Below are 20,393 nucleotides of genomic sequence, written 5' to 3'. Positions count from 1 at the left end.
GGAAAGTAACCAAATGGAGTAAGAAGAGATAAAATATGGTAGTTTCTTAATGAGCGAATTCATGACAATGAATTGGTCAAGATGAGTCAATTACATGCCCTCTACAATTGCCAGGCAACAGTTCTAGATTTCTTCTTCTGGAGATGTGTGAAGGATTTTAACATATGAGCACTAGACTATACGGCATTTCAGAAGGCGGTCAGCTGCTATATGCGCCGTAGCATTTCTGGTATGTGACGTCACAAGCTTGTACAGTAGAACCAATTGGAATCAGTCAGTAAAAAGTACATCCGAAGTTCGTTTGTTCACATGTAAGTGTTTCAATACAATGAATAAGTAAAACTAATATTTACTGCATGTGTGTAAGATAAATAAATCGAATAAGGGACTGTAAAAAGACAAATATTGCACAGGCAGGCGCGGAAAATAATGTTTAAGGTGTATAATTATTTTAAAAACGTTGACGAGCAGAAAGCTGCCACTATCTTGATGCTGGCTACAATGTTTCCAACGCGCAAGAAACGACTGCAGAAGCATGTGGTGTGGGATTGAGAACAGTGCAAAGAATATTGTTAGTAAAGAAAAGGGGGTTTGTTTGTTGTCATACTTACAGTGATCAATGGCTAAGGTCATTATTGTCTTTTGATAATTTAAATTCTCTCCTGCGCTATTTGTATTGCACGTGCGTGAAGTACAATGTGGCAATGTTGTACGCTGCCTTGCTCTATCTGTCTCTCTCGACGCAAACACTAGCAGACTACCGCCTTCCGAATCGCCGTCGACTCTAGTATGCTGGAATATATTTAATTTTATTTATTTATTTATTTTATCTGGCAGAGCTAAGGCCAGTAGGCCTTCTCTTCCGCCCAGCCAGACTCTAATTCTAATTGAATACAATTGCTTACATAGTTATTACATTAATATCTAGACCATAAAACAACATGAAAGTAAATAATGAAAGTTGGATAAGTAATGGCAAGATGTAGAATAATGTCTTGATGTGGTAAGAGATATTCCACAACTGAATACCTGAATCAAACAATTTTGTAACTCACAGTTGTTACAATTCAATTTAAAAATTATATTCAAGTTCTTTGATCACTGTGTGGAATGTCATTCATGATGGTGAACTTCTTGTTGGTGCATACATTTTTCATGATATGATGAATCCAGAAAGATATCTGGACATGCTGGAGAATTTTGTCCATGTCATCAAATCTGCCTGGGAGAATGCTAACAATGTGCACTTCATGCAGAACTTGCACCACTACATTTTGCATTGACAACACGGGAATGGTTTGCCCATGCATTCCTGGACACATCATCAGAAACCCTGGGAATGTTGAGTGGAGGTGGAAAAGCCCATATTTTACATCGTTGAGCTTTTTCTGTGAAGCTTCCTTGAAGGAACGTCATTGAACCCCAGGATGTGACCACTTTAGAAGCGCTAATTCAAGAGGAATATGGGCATGTGCGATTGCAATGTTGGTGAGGGCAGTCAGAACATTCAGCCTCACCTGAATTGTAAATGCTGAAGTTCAAGTAACCCTAATGACTGGACCACCATTTCATGCTACTTGCAATTAGAGCCTCTCATGTAATGTCATTTATATGTAATAAATAAAATGTTTAACACGAATATGGATCACTCTATATATACCATTTCATATCTTACACTATCTTATGCACGAAATAAATTCATGAAAAAAAGAAATCGACAGGTGCTTATTTTTACTGTGCTGCATATCTTTATGTAGAACTACAAGTAGGTGTGATCACCTGTCGACAGGTGCATAGCTTTACTGTGCTATATATCTTTTCGTAGAATTACGTATGGACATGAAACAATACACTCTCTTCTATTTGCAGATGACCAGGTATTAATTGCTCAGTGCCGTGAAGATGCTAAGTTCATGTTGAAGTTGATGGAAGCCTTTGATATAGGAGGTCTTAGTATTAATATGAATAAAACGGAACACCTCGTTATGGGCAATAGTGGAAGAGATATTATTCTACCGCAAGGAACAATTAAATCTGTGAGAAATTTTAAGTATTTGGGATCTATTATCCACGAGTCTGGGAGTTGTGAAGCAGATGTAGATCATAGAGTGCAGCTGGCAAGGAGGGCAATAAAGATGTTGAATGGGGTACTGTGGAATAGGTACATTTCCAAGCAAATGAAGAAAATAATTCTACAAACTATAGTTGAATCTATACTAACATATGGGGCAGAGGGATGGGCACTTGTTGAACGTCAGAAATGTAAGATACAAGCGACGGAGATGGAAGGAATAAGAAGAGATGCTGGAGTATCCAGATTGGAAAGGAGAAGAAATGAGGATGTGAGGCAAATGATGGAGATGGAAGAGTCGGTAATTGAAAGAATCGAGAGGCGAACCCTTCAATGGTATGACCACGTGAAAAGGATGAAAGAAGAAAGATGGCCAAGATTATTTTGGAATGGTCACCTCGGGGAAGGAGGAAGCGTGCGAGACCAAGAAAAACATGGAAAGCCGGTGTCATGCAAATGATGAAGGACCGACACATGCAGGAGGAGGATTGGTGGGATCGAGAAGGATGGTGGAAGGGAATACAGGGCAACCACTGAAGAGTGGAGAAGCCCACCAAAGAAGAAAAAGAATTACGTATGGGTGGTGCGAGAAATGAAACAAAGAGAATACAAGGATAATGAGGAGACAAGAAAAACAAGGGGAAGGCCAGGAGGAAATGGGCAAGATAAGGGTAACAAGAGGAATGAAAGAAGAATAAGAGGAATATAAGAAGAGAAAAGTGAAGGCAAGGCGAAAATGTGAAAGACAAGAAGAACAAGGGTAAGGAAGGAAAAGGAGAATACATGATAACAAGGGGAACACAAGAAGAAAAAAAGAAGACAAGAATAACAAGGGGAATAAAAGAACGGGAAGACAAGGAGAACAAAGAAAATGCAAAGAGAACACAAGGAGAGCAATGGCAATATGAGGAGTACAACGGGAATACAAGGAGAACAAGGGAAATACAAGAAAAACTGGGAAATACAAAGGGAACACAAAGAGAACAAGAAAAATGCAAGGAAAACACAGGAGAACAAGGGCAATGCAAGGGGGAGATAAGGATTTATTTTATTTTATTGGGTTATTTTACGACGCTGTATCAACATCTAGGTTATTTAGCGTCTGAATGATATGAAGGTGATAATGCCGGTGAAATGAGTCCGGGGTCCAGCACCGAAAGTTACCCAGCATTTGCTCGTATTGGGTTGAGGGAAAACCCCGGAAAAAACCTCAACCAGGTAACTTGTCCCGACCGGGATTCGAACCCGGGCCACCTGGTTTCGCAACCAGACACGCTGACCGTTATTCCACAGGTGTGGACGAAGATAAGGAGGACAAGAGGAAGCTAAAGAAAAGAAGAGAGAAGAGGGAAGAGGTTGAATTTTATGTGACAGTCAGTACCCAAGTTACCCCACCCCCACACACTTAGTGAGAGGAATGACGTAGTTTTATGACAAAAACATTACAGCAAATTCAAAGTAAATTATCATTATGGTTTATATTTTCAAATAAAAATCCATTAATTTATAATAAAAATTATTATGTTTTTATGTATAATTCCCTGCTGAATTGATTTATGGGTATTAGATATGAATAAAATCACTGCATAAAGAAAGACGATAGCTTATTGGGAAAAACAAGGATGCGAAATTAATCGTAACACCAAAATTAAACTGATATGAGTATAATCAATGTGAGAAATCTTTGCATACCGACAGGCGGTAGAGAAGCTCAAAGAGTCGAGTATCTCGTTCTCCAGCTGACGTGTGCTGCCTGTTGGCCATGTGGTGGAAACAAAACAGATTCCCACTTCCAAGAAGCAGGATGCAATATTCCCGACCAACCATGGATCGCAGCATGCGCAAGTCACTACGATATTTATTTTCCACTTCCAGAACTCGAGGATGGTGAAGTTTTGTCTCTGCATCCCCCCGTCTTTGTACCAGGATATCGAATATCTGCAGGTTAAAAACAGTACTGTCAACAATTCTGAGCAATTACTGTGCACTAAAAGAACGGTATACTTAAGTCAATCATTATTTGAGTGTACGTGAGATGCAAGCGAACATTCTTGCACGCATTGGCGCCGATTTCGGGAGGGGAGGCACTTTTTGCCCCCTCAACTTTTTTTTCTCTTGTACGGAAGAGGGACCCGAAAGCTTGCACTGCAGCCTGAGGCTTATTGTACTTACCACTTCTATTCTGTGAATGATTGAGTAGCCGAATGGCCGTGCTCTTGTACAAGTATGGCACACTGCACTGTAAACTTAACCAGGGCTAGGGTGATCAGATTCACATCAATAAAAAAAGAGGACACAAAGCTTCAAAAAGCAGGACGTTGTTCGAAAAAAAGAGGACAGAAGATATTATATACTTAGATTTATTTATTTATTTTTCCTTGGTTATTTAACGATGCTGTATGAACTACTGGGTTATTTAGCATCGATGAGACTGGTGATAGCGAGATGATATTTGGTGAGATGAGACCCAGGATTCGTCATAGATTACCAGACATTTGCCTTACTGTTGGAAAAAACCCAACCAGGTAATCGACCCAAGCAGGGATGGAACCTGCGCCTTAGCCGACTGAGCTATGCTGGTGGCTATTTAAATTTAGACTTAGATCTATATTGTACTTTAAATTACGTGAATATCTATTTTATTACAAAATATTTATAGTACAGATTGAGGCTTATATCACACTTAAAAGTACTTTAATATCTATTTTATTACAAAATAATTGATAAAACTTAATAATAATGAAAGAAATTTACAAATCTTCTCACTATTCGTGAGCTGCCACAAGGGACAAAGAGTACTTAACCATATAAATGTTTACAAGTTCAGTGAACCATTGATTTTGTTTTGACAATGAAACTCCTACAAGTACATAGCTGCAAATACATTTTGTGATTAGCGGAAATATATCTAGTTTTAGAGAGGCAAGTGTCACAAAAAAGTAAAGAATGCTAATGAACTTGGTTTCATTTCGAATGTAGGTGATGTTTCAGGAGAGCAATTGATCCTTTCAATGTAGCTAAAGTTACAATCGGAATAATAGATGTAGGTCTTCTAAACCTCTTAAACACATCTTTCATGAAGAGAGTAGCGGTACCTCTTGCTCCAACCAGAAGTCTGATTACTTCAAGCTCTTCTAGCTGGTACTTTTGGAGGTAATAGGGAATGGTAGGATTATAGATATTATTTTTTTCCTTATCCACTTCTGCTGGCTGTTCCTCATTTGTTTCGAAATGCACAGTCGGATCAATTATGAATCCAGATCTTGTAGATTCCTTGAAAGCTATTATATCTATGCGCCTGTACTGCCAGTGATGGAGAGACCATGTACATCTTCAAAGGTGTTGTAATTGGCATCTTTAAGGGCAGTGGCTATAATTGATCGTACTTGGTGGTGTTTAGCGTTTCGCAGACCTACGCCATGTGGACAGGATCCCAGGACGTGTGCAAGAGTTAGCTACATATGAAAGTCAAATTAAAGAGGACAGAAAGCGTATATTCTGTCGATGCTGTTGCCATATACAGGCAAATTGAAAAAGAAGTCAAATCTACTTCAAAATATCAGGCATACAAGTTACGAAAAGGAGGACATTTCTTGATTTTCTAAAAATCTGCCTGGACCCCAGACAAAGGTCTAAGAAGGAGAACATGTACAACAAAAGAGGACATCTGGTCACCCTAACCCAGGCTATGGTATGGATTATAATATGTGAATTAATGATGGCGAAATGAGTCCAAGGTTCTATGCTGAAAGTTACCCAGCAATTCTACTTCAAATAGTAGAGGGAAAACCCTGGAAAAAACCCAACCAGGTAATGTTTCCTCAACTTGCAGAGTCAGGAACGTCCCCCCCCCCCAATAAAATTAATGAGAGGGCCTCACTCCTCAAAATAATTCCAAAAGACATTACTCATGTTAATAAAATAATTAATTTCTCTGAAAAATGAACTAAGATATAAGCCAAAAATGGTTAATTTAAATCCATAGGAAGGATTAGCTGTTGCAATGAAAATGTTAGTAACGCAACTCACAATGCCCCCCCCCCTTTCTTTCGTCATGTATTTGAGATAGGTCAAACAAACACATGATACAATAGTGACTTACTTCTCTGTCTACAATCTACTATTGTGATCAAACAGTAATGGTCATAAGTAGACTGCGGAACTTTATGCACTAAACTACTTGATCCCACCTGCTGCAAAAGGGTATCTGTCGGATACAGGGGGGAGAGCCATTAATCCTTCCCATTGAAGGCTTTAAGGAACCAACCTGGACAAATATCAAATGTCCCATCCCTACCTTCCCGTGGTGCAGCTGTTAGTAAGCATAATTTTACAAGCTGAACTAAAGGGAGGGGCTACTCATCAATTAGCACTGGTCAGCTTGATGAGTTAATGTCTGAATTTGGTATAATTTTCCTCTATTCAATACCTAATTCCCTCTTTACCCTTTCCTATCCAGTCCTCTGACTGAACTCTTACTTTCTTCGACCCCAACGGCATTAGAGCATTCGAGGCCTAGGGGTTCATTTCACTTTTCTTCCTCCTCTTTCGACTTTTCTGTTCCTAGTGCTGACCTGCTATGGCACTAAAATCGTCCTCCAGTGGCTTAAGGAGGGAAAGCTGCTGATCAACAAGATCTCCCAGCTAGGTCCAATGGACCTGTCGACCAACGGCAGGTGTGGTCCTCCAGACATTCTGGGGGTTGTGTGTGAATGAAGTAGCCACCAAAACGTTAAAATATGGTGTTCACTTAAATCGGCTACAGCTTGCCATTTTCACTCAAACCAAGAAATGGATTCGGAACACCTCAAAATCTCTGCTTCAGTGGCTGACCATGATAATATCTTTGAAAAATATTGGAGTGCAAGAGGTCAAATGACTTTATTGTCAAACGCCTGGCATTAGAAAACAACAACAACTTGATCCCATCTTAATTTTTTATAGTGATGAAGCATGGTTCCACCTTAGTGGTTAAAAGTAAAGTTTACGCAAATAACCCATATTCAATTGAGGAGCTCAAAATATCTGGCACGAAATTTGAGCCATTTTGGAGAATGAACTGCGGCGAGTTGCTGGACATGTCTTCAGGAGATGTGCAGCCTGCCAGATATCACAAGAACATTATTTCGAACATGAACTGTGAATTCGGTAAGTACATCATTACGCAATACTAACCAAAAAGTACGGAACGAATCCTCCGTATATGGTAGCGTCGTTACATATGAATCAGCCATTGTGAGTGCCGTTAGGAATCTAGCCCTGGCTGGTTCACCCTGTATAAGGGCAGTTGAATTTATATTGAAAAGAAGTCCCAATCTTGCGAAAATCCCTTGTCGGGACGTGCCTGTTAAGGAATTCTCTACTATTAAATATAAACGTGGCCACCCTATCACCAGAAATACCAATCTATATCACAGCCACACTCATTGCTAAAACTCCAGTTGTGAACGAAATTCCTCCATGGAAAATGGGTGATTCCAGAACATAGCATACAAATTCCAGGAAATCATTCCAAGAATGATCCTCCATACATTCTTAATTTAGATTCTATGGAACTACTCTGCAGTACATATAAGGATCACCTTCAGATTTATATAAATGGATCTCTAAATCCTAATAATGGGACATCAGGAGCAGGGTATTATATTAAAAAATATCAGGAAAGTTATTTCATACCATATTCATCCTCCTCCAGTCTTGACACTGAATTGCTAGCTATTGATGCTGCTCTTCAGTGTGTTACTCAAATTTATGAAAAATCTATTTGCATACTTACCGACTCCAGGGGGGGCTATATTTAATATAATTAAATATGTACCAAACCTATATGCACATAGAATTATTCCAATTCAGAAACAACTAAGTAAACTAAAAGAACTCCAAAAGGAAATAACATTTCAATGGATACCTAGTCATTGTGGTATACCTGGAAACGAGAAAGTCGATAATATTGCAAAACAGGCAACATATTTGCAACCAAGACCTCTTCAAGTGATATCTCTATCCGATGCTTTTGCTTCAGTAAAGTCTCATTTTACAAACCTATGGATCAAAAATTGGCTCTCTTCTGACAAAGGAAAAATTTTAGTCTGTACAAAAGAAACCAAATGACATGGAAATGTACAAAAACTTGCCCAGACATGTTCAAACATTTTTAACAAGAGCTAGAACAGGTCACATTGTCACTCAATTGTATCTACACCGATTTCACATTTCTGATAATAATCCTACTTGTCTGTGGTGTAATAATCATGATGAAGAGTAGTAGGTTATTTTACGACGCTTTATCAACAGCTTAGGTTATTTAGCGTCTGAATGAGATGAAGGTGATAATGCCGGTGAAATAAGTCCGGGATCCAGCACCGAAAGTTACCCAGCATTTGCTCATATTGGGTTGAGGGAAAACCCCGGAAAAAACCTCAACCAGGTAACTTGCCCCGACCGGGAATCGAACCCGGGCCACCTGGTTTCGTAGCCAGACGCTCTAGCCGTTACTCTACAGGTGTGGATCATCGTGAAGATCTGGAACACATTCTTCTATACTGTCCAACCATAAACCACAAAAGAAGTAAATTAAAATCATCAGTACCAGTTGCAGAAGACACAGCCCTGCAGTATATATTGACTACACCCCACCTCTGACTACTAGCAACAGGCATCTATAATGAACACCGATCAAAATACCCCTCATTTCTCGTGAAAAACAATAACCGAATAGACTACAGAGGACTTTATGTTGTCAGCAAACAGCTGGATACATTAAGAAGATTAAATTGGTATCACTTGTGAGGTTCAGACCTGTCTTCGGACAGTTAACTAAACAACAACAAATATAAACGTAATGTAATTTTAGGAGTAATGATAGCTTATGAATGGAATCATAACACTAAGTTTGAATAAAAATAGTCTTAAATCTACAACATAGTAGAATGCTAAAATGAGATCGGTAAGAAAACTAAATTTTCCAGACAAAAAAAAAATATATTGAAATTAATTAACTATCGGAATACAGCACAGTAAGACACTTTCCTGGATGTACATCTGGAAATACACAATCAGAGCCCTGAGGATCCGATCCACTTCACGTGTGTGAAAAAGATCAATGAATTCAGGAGGCAGAGCTGACATTGTCTGGAATAATACCACATCCTTGATGTCTCGCAATGTCACCACATCGAGCTCGTTGGCTTTCACCCTACGCTGGAAGAATCTTCGAAAGCGCATCTTGTCCAACATATTAACAGTGTCGCAGAACGTGACGTTCAGGTCAGCATGCATGCATCCCGCATATGATTTCACCATTCGTACTGACTTTGACACACTCTTGGGCTGTGCTACTACTTCTTCACTGAAGGAGACAAAGCACACTAATTATTCATTAAATACAGCCAATCCTACATGCTACAACATTAAAAATGTTTATAATAACTGTAGCAGTGTTATCAAGTCTGAAGAACCAACATACTTCCCGGGTAGCTCAGTTGGGAGAGCGTTGGTACATTTAACCAAAGGTCCCGGGTTCGATACCCGGCCCCGGAACAATTTTTCCTCGAAATTATTCAAATTAACTTTACAGGGAGTTATACCTGAAAGCTTGATTTGCATAATACACGTCACTGTACGTAACAGAAAACCACAATTTAAGTCACACAGAGTTAGTGTGCACTCAATGTTGGTTGCTTGACGGTTGTCAGCCCATTTTGAGGTCTGTGGATATAGAGGGAAAAATTGGAAGAGTTCCCGGGTAGCTCAGTTGGGAGAGTGTTGGTACGTTTAACAAAAGGTCCCGGGTTCGATACCCGGCCCCGGAACAATTTTTCCTAGAAATTATTCAAATTAACTTTACTGGGAGTTATACCTGAAAGCTTGATTTGCATAATACACGTCACTGTACGTAACAGAAAACCACAATTTAAGTCACACAGAGTTAGTGTGCACTCAATGTTGGTTGCTTGACGGTTGTCAGCCCATTTTGAGGTCTGTGGATATAGAGGGAAAAATTGGAAGAGTTCCCGGGTAGCTCAGTTGGGAGAGTGTTGGTACATTTAACAAAAGGTCCCGGGTTCGATACCCGGCCCCGGAACAATTTTTCCTCGAAATTATTCAAATTAACTTTACAGGAAGTTATACCTGAAAGCTTGATTTGCATAATACACGTCACTGAACGTAACAGAAAACCACAATTTAAGTCACACAGAGTTAGTGTGCACTCAATGTTGGTTGCTTGACGGTTGTCAGCCCATTTTGAGATCTGTGGATATAGAGGGAAAAATTGGAAGAGTTCCCGGGTAGCTCAGTTGGGAGAGCGTTGGTACATTTAACCAAAGGTCCCGGGTTCGATACCCGGCCCTGGAACAATTTTTCCTCGAAATTATTCAAATTAACTTTACAGGGAGTTATACCTGAAAGCTTGATTTGCATAATACACGTCACTGTACGTAACAGAAAACCACAATTTAAGTCACACAGAGTTAGTGTGCACTCAATGTTGGTTGCTTGACGGTTGTCAGCCCATTTTGAGGTCTGTTGATATAGAGGGAAAAATTGGAAGAGTTCCCGGGTAGCTCAGTTGGGAGAGCGTTGGTACGTTTAACCAAAGGTCCCGGGTTCGATGCCCGGCCCTGGAACAATTTTTCCTCGAAATTATTCGAATTAACTTTACAGGGAGTTATACCTGAAAGCTTGATTTGCATAATACACGTCACTGTACGTAACAGAAAACCACAATTTAAGTCACACAGAGTTAGTGTGCACTCAATGTTGGTTGCTTGACGGTTGTCAGCCCACTTTGAGGTCTGTGGATATAGAGGGAAAAATTGGATCGGTGTCAGGTAGAGTTTCCAGGTAGCTCAGTTGGGAGAGCGTTGGTACGTTTAACCAAAGGTCCCGGGTTCGATACCCGGCCCCGGAACAATTTTTCCTCGAAATTATTCAAATTAACTTTACAGGGAGTTATACCTGAAAGCTTGATTTGCAACATACTTCATGTTTGTGACAGCTGTAAAATTGCAGTAACAATATAAACAGCAGCAAGAAAAGCAGAAATTAAATTAAATTCGGATGATAAATATGAGGGATCATTTGACAATCTTATTCCATTTACTTGGCCCTAGAATAGATGTATGTGCCTGTCCAGAGAAACTACGCTTGAACTTGCCTACTAGTGTTATGCAATGTTCGAATATGAGAGGAAAATCAAGATAATAATAATAGTAATAATAATAAAAATAATAATTCTTTATTGTTTATGGACTTGTAAATACAAGTATTAAACATTGTCAAAAAATTAAAATTATGGTTTATTTAACGACGCTCGCAACTGCAGAGGTTATATCAGCGTCGCTGTTGTGCCAAAATTTTGTCCCACAGGAGTTATTTTACATGCTAATAAATCTACTGACATGAGCCTGTCGCATTTAAACACACTTAAATGCCATCGACCTGGACTGGGATCGAACCCACAACCTCGAGCATAGAAGGCCAGCGCTATACCAACTACGCTACTGAGGCTGTCAAAATGAAGTCTATATCAAAATACAATAAAATTACGTAATAAAAGAAGAAACATAAACATGAATACAATATAATTAAATGTAATTCTTAAAATTATGCTTATAACTTGACAGAATAATTGAGGACGTTGCTGCAATAAGGGCCCATAGCCCCATAGGTCCTTTTTCCGAAGAATGCATAAATCGATTCTTCGTAGTTTGTTATACCCACAAAGTTTCGTTGAGAAATTTTGAACAGTAATGCTGATAAACCTGTTAATTTTAATATATGTTATAGACCCTGCACTGTTTTAAAAAATTTCAACTCTATATATCTCAGAACAGCATTTTGGAGTATGGGCCCTTATTGCAGCTACGTCCTCAATTGATATATTTATAAACATACAGTAAATACAACGACAGTACATATAATACAAGGTGAGCCAATGAAACGGGTGATTTTAAAACTTTAATAATTATTGTACTGATTACTTTGAAACGCAACTTTCACTTTATATTTAAAATATACACGATAGCATTTACCTGTACCTCATGAAATTCTTATTTTGTGAACACTACATCCCACAGATGGGACCCATTTCATTGTACACATACTTAAAGTTTAAATCTAGACATGTGACTGGTCGCACCATCCTATTGAAGCCACGTGTCTCTATTGATGAGAGGATTATTGGAAATTTTGTCTTTTATCAAGATTCCAAGTATTGAAAAATTAAACACTTTTAAAGTTTTATAGTTTATTTATGCTATACTTTATACTTTCCCAAAATAGCTGGGGAGTGTGACCTATAGACAGTGTTATATAACAAAATATTTGCTATATACATAAAGTAAAAACTGACAGTTTTATGTTATACTAGCTGAAAGCACCCGGCATTGCCCGGGTTTTCTTTTCGGCTTCTATTTTTAATTAAACTGGTTATTAAATTTTCGGAAATCTCGGAAACCTAACTATACAAAACCAAAACGAATTGTCTTTACTAAGCTTTCCTCGCCCATAAAGATGAATGTTTACTTAACGTCACTTACATGAATTAATGAACTCCTTAGCCAAATGCCTGCCAGGGTTAACTCAATTTAAAACAGTTGTAAATCAAGCACCGAAAAGAAAACATATCATGTGCCTGACGTTAAACTGTTGTTTTAAATTTATTTATTTACTTGTTTTTATTTATTGTTTTTATTTATTTATTTATTCTGGTGTAGTTAAGGTCATTAGGCCTTCTCTTCCACAGTGCCAGAAATACAAATAAAGTAATAGAAAAATCAAACTATAAACAAAGTAAAACCCAACGAAAATATAATTCCTTCTCCTCTTTCTGATCAGTTTCAGCATCGAATCAGTATACAGTATATATATATATAAAATTTAATTTATATTGGATGATTTTTTTACCTCTTTACCGCTGTACACCCACTTATATCATACCCAGTTCTTTTTTTTAATATAACTTGAAACTATATCTCTGCCAGGTTAAATAAATCATTATTATTATTATTATTATTATTATTATTATTATTATTATATCTCATAAATTCAGAACATATTATATTTTTTCTAATTTTATACACAGAATATAGGTATAATATAAACCCGCAATAAGTCATTTTTTAACATAAAGACTAATATTATAAGAAACGTATAGGCCTACCAATATTTTAGAAATTAAGAGATTTTTATTTCCACAATGCTTAACATACTAAATTTGCAACGTGAACAACAATATTTTGAGAATTAATACAATGTTATTTTCAGTAGGCTTATGTACATTCACATACCACATTAGCAACATGACAAAAATATCATTGAATTGCTTATTGATGTGTGTAAAATCTTTTTTTTTTCACTTCTGTATAAAATATAGTTGAGGATGTGAAAAACACGCAGTTTTTAAGTTAATGTCTGCAACTTTGAGCAACTGTCCTTGAGCTTCATTTTAATATGGCCATTACAAATGCTTGTGGCATTGAAATTGCAGTTGAATGAGTATCCTAGCAATACGTGGAATAAAAACATCTCCTTTTATTTTTGCAATTAATATTGCCAATTCTATTACGTTTCGTATGAGTTTTTCACACCAATTCTTATTCGTGCATAATTTTGGTGTGTCAATATTTCACAATAGTACTATTGGTTATTCAATATTAAGTAAATTATGTGGTAGCAATCCTTGTAGTTTCAAAGAATTCTAGAATTCAGTTGTATAAAACAGTTTGCTCACTATCTACAAAACAGCATCGAAGAATTCATAATACGGTCCTGGACTGTGTAAAGATACTTATTGCATAAATTATCTAGTTTTAGCCTTCGCGATCTGTAACAACAATGTAATTTAATTTCGTGTTAAAATTTCCAAGGCCTCGTGAAAGTAGATGTTGAATACAACAGACAATAATAAAAGAACAATTGACTGTAGAAGAGTTTGTATTTTAATATTATACATGAATATTTGATCTATTTATTTTTATATTTTATAATTTTAATTAATTTAACTTCCATTTGCACAATTTTAATGTAGCCTATGTTCTTCTCCTGGTTATGAAGGTTAAATGTGCAAACTTTGGCATATATCGGTCAAAGCATGTAGATTTGTATAGAGAACATACACACATACATATATACATACATACCCACATTCAATTTTATATATTAAGATAAAAAATGTCCCAAAATTCATTTTCTCAAAATTTGCCATATCTAGGTATCTTAATCCTATTAAACTTTAACTACATAATTACACTGATCCTTAGACAATGTAAACACGTATAAATAATTCAACTGTGTCCATATGGTCTAGTTTTATTAGATAATAAGAAATAAACTTAACTTTAACTGTGCATTATATCTGCTTCATTTATATTTCCTAAATTTAATACAAGACTGAATAACTGACAGCTCTTCCATGTACGCTAAAAATTCGGCAATTAATGACGTTATATATGTTTATGTATGTATGTTATGAGCAAATAAAATAAAGCTGTATGAATTAAGTAATGTGTATGAGACATATTTTAATTATTGATAATCACCTGACGAAAGACAATCCACGAATAGTGTCATCCCACACCCAGTGTCCATGTTGAACATGGAAATTTGTCATAATTAAAAATTGGAAATTCAGATTGTAAGTAGTAATTGTGACATAAAAAAATAATATTGCTCTTCGAAACTCTGAGTACAAAATTTATCATCCACTGAACAATTCCATAGCAACGACTATACAGAGTTGGAGATCAATAATTGGTTTTAAGTGTCCAGTATCTTGGATACACATCACTGGACTATCACATTGGAAGATTCTGGTATAATTATTTCAAATGTTAATAGTGTTAATAAAGTGCAGAAGAATAGTCGTCCTTTGACTCAGTAAATAGTATTAGTATTTAGTATTTATTTAACCTGGTAGAGATAAGGCCGTCAGGCCTTCTCTGCCCCTCTACCAGGAGATTCCAACTATAATATGAAGAATAAAATTACAATTAGTGTTAAATTTACAATTACAATAAAAATCAAAGTACGAAAAGATTACCTGACTAATTAAAGCTAGCTAGTTTCGCGGGTGCTCGTGTAAAGGGGGTTAAGTATAATTTCGATAAACTGGGATAAGTACAGATTTCAACTCTCCACAATAACTTTTTTCTTGTGTTAAAGGGGTTAAATCATTCTTCCATTCATGGTGCAGCTACAGTGCTCCGTATTTTGTGACAAAGGGGTTTTGTTGAGTACCAAACGAGAGAAGTTTACATACCTTACAATTTGACTTAACCCCCTTTACACGAGCACCCGCGATTTATCATAGAAAAACAAAGAATATTTTATATTTACTGAATTACAAATTAAACCTAGAATAACAAAATTGTATAGTAATGAAATTACTGGATATTGAAATATTTTGTGATAGATTAAGGAAACTATTTACAACAGGCGTCTCAAGGCCAACGCATAAAAGTTGTCACAGGGAGCAAGTGTAGATAACATAGTCAGCTGAAGAGATAAGCGCAGTACCCGAAGATAGCCGATCGCTGATTCATGTCACACGCATGAACGAGCTAAGTTGTAACTATCGCGGGAGAAATGCCACAAAGCTTCACTTTTGAGTTGTACTGGCACAATAGACAGTTGTTTTCGGAAGGAATTTCTTAAGTAGATTGCAGTAACAATAATAATAATAATAATAATAATAATAATAATAATAATAATACATTTATTTTCTAATTATATAATATCAATGAGTAAAAAGAAGACATCTGAAGCATGAAGAACCATACATGTTACGTAATTATTTAAGCACAAGGAACTGGCCACCTTACTCCATTATCTCCTGGCCTAGTTGACTCATAAGTGGTGCCTTGTTGGTATCACTTATGAGGTTCAGACCTGTCTTCGGACAGTTGACCAAACAATAACAATATTTCATTTCTAGTGAAGGTTTTTGGTATTGCTCTTTTTTTAAGTTTATACTATATTTAATAAAATAAAATTCAAATAAATAATAATAAAATTACAATTAAACTTGTTGGTTGTTAAAGTAAGAATTCTTACGTTATGCTAATATTAATATATTAATTACAATAGTTAAATAATATATTTCGTATTGTTTTCAATAATTAAAAATAACCTAAACATCTTAGAAATTCACAAGCAATTATTTTAAATTAGAACTATTCAAATCTTAAATCTGATCTGAAATTATTTTCTCAAGTCCTTCAGTATTTCATTATATTTGTTACACTGGTCTTGATTCAAATCATGTAACAATTTTAGATTAATAAAGTGGTACCAGTTACCCACTGAAACTTGCGTCTCCCACAATTTCGCTTTCCCTATGAAAGCTTTTATTTTTTCATACATTTGCGGTAATAAGAACATTCTTTCCTCGGAGATGGACACAAAGACTGACTGTTACATCGTAGCGGTTGCAGATGTCTATTCAAACGTCGCGGTCAATGATGTCATCCGGAGATACACGAACTGCTCCTGCATCTTGTTCCACTCTTACATTGAAAAAGAGAAAGAGGAGGAAGTGCTCTGAGATGGCCCTATTGAGACATCTGATTTACAAGAAATCAATTACTGACCAAGTGCCTAGTACGTTTGCGTTTGAATTCAATTTTATTTCGACAGTCCCTGATGCTAGCAGGTAGCGAATTCCAGAGCCTTGGCAGGGCTATTGTGAAAGAGGATTAAATCAATGGATTAACATAACTTGCTACCTATATGGACAACAAAAATGTAACTTACATAAAGCAAGTTTGCAACTAGTTTATAAATCTGAACCTTTCAATACAGCGTGTTTATAAATTTGATCTAAATGAGGGGTCAAGCAATGATGGATTTTTTAGAAGAGGTGTAGTTTGAAATTTTTTTTGTGAAAAAGGAAATCACAATACTTGAAGATTAGCAGTAGCTTCGTCTTCAAGTTAACAAAAAATGTGTGTCAAGTGGATTTAGCCATTTGTAATAAACCCAACTCAACAGATGTCTGAGACGTATTCTAAATATAAGATGTCCGGAAATAATAGCAAATGAAGAACTGTGGAGAAGAACTAACCAATCACAAATATGTTGATGAACTGTTTAAGCTTATGATGAATTGTTTAAGCTTATAAATTGAATTAATCTACTTCATATGAATTGTACAATTTTGTATAGCTTAACGAAAATAAGTTTGTAAATTGAACTAATTTGATTGTATATGTTTGTATAGTTTGGCTGATGAATTGTATTTGCTTTTAAAATGATTACTAGTCTGTGTAGCTCTACTGATGAATTGTATATAGACCTATTGTAAATTGAATGGTAATATGTATAGCTCAACTGATGAATTGTTTATGATTATAAATTGATTAATCTACTTGATATTAATTGCACAAATTTGTATAGCTTAATGAAAGTATGCTACTTTGTATTGTATATATTTGTATAGTTTTGGCCGATGAATTGTAAGTGCTTTAAATTGAATAGTAATCTATATAGCTCTACTGATAAATTGTTTGTGTTTGTAATTTGAAGTAGTTTGCATGATATGTATTATCAATTTCTATGTATCACAACTGGTTGAATTGTTTATGCCTTAAATTTAATTAACTTGTTTTGTATTATACATATAGCTCAACTTATGAATGATCGTTTGCGTTTGTAAATTTAATAATCTGATTGGCTATGTATTGTATACTTTTAGTAGAGCCATCGATGTAGCTCAGTCGGCAGACTCGCTGGGCTGCTGATCCGGAGCTGCGTTCGGGCTTGGGTTGGATCCCCCTTTGGACTTTGGTTTCTTCCGAGGTTTTCCCCAGCCGTGGGACTGAAGCCGGATAGTCTATGGCGAGTCTATGGCGAGTCCTTGGCATCAACCCCTTTGATTTGATTACCCCCCTTTGATTTGGTTTTTCCGAGGTTTTCCCCCACCAAAAGACAAATGCCGGGTAATATTTTGGCGAATCCTCGGACCTCATCTCATCTCACTACATCTCGCCAAAATGTTAGAAAAAAAAAATGTAAAAAATTGCACAAAATTGTAAAAATTGTAGAAAATTACTAAATTGTAAAACTATAAAAATTTGTAAAAATTGTAATTGTAATATTGTAAAATGTTGACTTGTTCCACATCTTAAAGCTTCATTGCTCATGTAAGATTTATGGAATAAAATAAATGAATGAATGAATGAATGAAATAAAACAAAGAAAATGGAATTGGATAGGCCACACGCTGAGAAAGCCAGATGGCACTATTGAGAAGACTGCAATTGATTGGAATCCACAAGGAGTAAGGAAGAGAGGACGGCCTAGAAAAACATGGAAACGATCAATAAAGGAGGAAATAGAGAGATGTGGGAAGAGCTAGAAAGAGGTGAAACGGATGGCTGGCGACAGAGTACGCCGGAGGAACTTTACTGCTGCCCTATGTTCCACCTAGGAATAACAGGATACAAGACGACAAGAAGAAGAAGAAGAATGAACCCAACGAGTCGGATGCACTTGTCACTCCATTTTTCCTTCATTACCAGCAATAGAAAAAATTATATTTCTTCTCCAAATATATCGAATTATTAACAGGTGAAAGAAATTGTAAGTTGTAAAAATGTCTCAACATAATTCTATCACTAACATTCCACCAAATCAACTTATTTCGTCTGTACTATACTGCTTTAAAAGTGCAATAATTAATAGTTAATCTATGCTGGTCACCCAATAATGGACATAATGGTGATGAAATCTTATATAAATCTTAAGGGTTTGGGTTTTGCAAACGTTTGTGAAAATTTAGTTTTGACATTACAAAACTATTTAAGCGTTTCTTCCATAGAGTAGTGTTACTCAAAACCTGTAAGACTGGAAAGAGAAGAGACTATTTATCAATCTTTATATTATGATACAACGAAGCAAAGTCAGGTTAGGAGAAGAAATGTCAGAAAGAAGTGGAATAAGGAGAGGAATAAGACAATAATGCCCTTTATCTTTTATCCTGTTCAACATCTACTTGGAGGATTTAGTGAAGAACTGTTTTCAGAATATGGTAGGGTAATACAGTAGAACTTGGTTATAACGACATCCAAGGGACCTTAAAAATTATGTTGTTATAAACGAGTGTCATAGTAACCGAGATTCACATTTTAAATCTAGTAAGGTTGAAAATGAAAAATAACAAACTTAATTAGACTTATTTTAGATTTATGTACTGACTTTTAAGCTTACAATGAACATAATAAAATACACAATTATAAATACAGTATTCTGTATTAAAACAGTTTGTTCAGTACTCACCAAACTACTTTACTTAGAAGTGAAGTAATCAGTCATTTTACTCTGTTGTCTTCTACTTGCCCAATACACACTTTCTAGGGCTAAATTAAGTTCTATGTTCATAATTTCAGTTGCAATTTCACTGCTCTCTTCCCTAGGTTTATAGAATATGTTCATAATTATAATGACTTCTAAAGCATCACTCATTTCTTTTAGTGGACATACTGCGTTAAAATGCGTGCACTTAGTGAAAACTTCCTGTCGAAACTGATCTAATACCGCATGAATTCGGGCAGGTTACAATGGGGTGGGGAATCCGCCTGCATCCCAGAGGTCTATGACAGAAGGAAACTGTAAAGAATTTGTCAGGGTCAGATTTCAGCAAAATATTTCTTAAGATACTTTGGTTCTTAGAAAATCTTATTCCAAACTGAGGTTGAAAATGACGTTATATGCGAGGTAGACGCATATGCGTTTGTCGTATTAAGCAAGGTAGGAAAGCATATGTCTTATGGGGGATTAGTTGGGACCACAGAATATTTGACGTTATAGGCGAGGTGTCGCACAAAACGAGATCGCTATAACCAAGTTCTACTGTAATAGGAGGAAGAAGAAGAAAGTGCTCAAGACTTACTGATGATATGCTGTTGTTAGCAGAAGAGGAGATGATACTAAGGGATATGCTGCTGGAGCTAAATGACAGCTGTGAGCAGTATGGGATGAAGATAAATCAAACAAGACAAAAACCATAGTGAACAGAAGCAAAATACAGAAGATAAACTTGCGAATTCGAAATGGGCAGTAGAACAACAGGACAACTTCAGATACTTGGGGTGTGCTATAAGCAGTAACATGAGCTGTTGCCAGGAAGTCAAGAGGAGGATAGCAATGGCAAAGGAAGCTTTTAATAGAAAAAGCAATATCTTCTGCAGACCTTTGGAAAAAGAACTAAAAAGAGACTAGTGAAGTTTTTGTGTGGAATGTGACACTGTATGGAACAGAAACATGGGCATTACGACGAAGTGAAGAGAAGCGATTAAAAGTATTTGAAATGTGGATATGGAGA

At 36.3% G+C, this 20,393-nt stretch overlaps 1 protein-coding gene and 2 non-coding genes across 9 annotated transcripts in view; 2 read left to right on the top strand and 1 right to left on the bottom strand.

Moving 5' to 3' along the window:
- The window catches only part of LOC138704550 (protein phosphatase 1 regulatory subunit 36-like), a 74,454-nt gene that overhangs the window by 6,456 nt on the left and 47,605 nt on the right, over positions 1 to 20,393 (bottom strand). For all 7 annotated transcript variants that reach the window (XM_069832572.1, XM_069832568.1, XM_069832570.1 and 4 more), the window contains one exon: positions 3,764 to 4,009. In XM_069832572.1, coding sequence (XP_069688673.1) covers positions 3,764 to 4,009 — 246 coding nt within the window. The remainder of the gene's footprint in view (positions 1 to 3,763; positions 4,010 to 20,393) is intronic.
- TRNAN-AUU (transfer RNA asparagine (anticodon AUU)) lies at positions 9,538 to 9,610 on the top strand. Its single transcript has one exon. It is a non-coding gene; the product is annotated as a tRNA-Asn (tRNA).
- TRNAN-AUU (transfer RNA asparagine (anticodon AUU)) lies at positions 10,354 to 10,426 on the top strand. The gene has a single exon. It is a non-coding gene; the product is annotated as a tRNA-Asn (tRNA).

The sequence above is a fragment of the Periplaneta americana genome, chromosome 8, assembly GCF_040183065.1.
Source record: "Periplaneta americana isolate PAMFEO1 chromosome 8, P.americana_PAMFEO1_priV1, whole genome shotgun sequence".
NCBI classification, from domain to species: Eukaryota; Metazoa; Arthropoda; class Insecta; order Blattodea; family Blattidae; genus Periplaneta; species Periplaneta americana.
The sequence above is the reverse complement of the archived record's forward strand: the minus strand, read 5'-3'. Positions and strand labels throughout refer to the sequence as shown.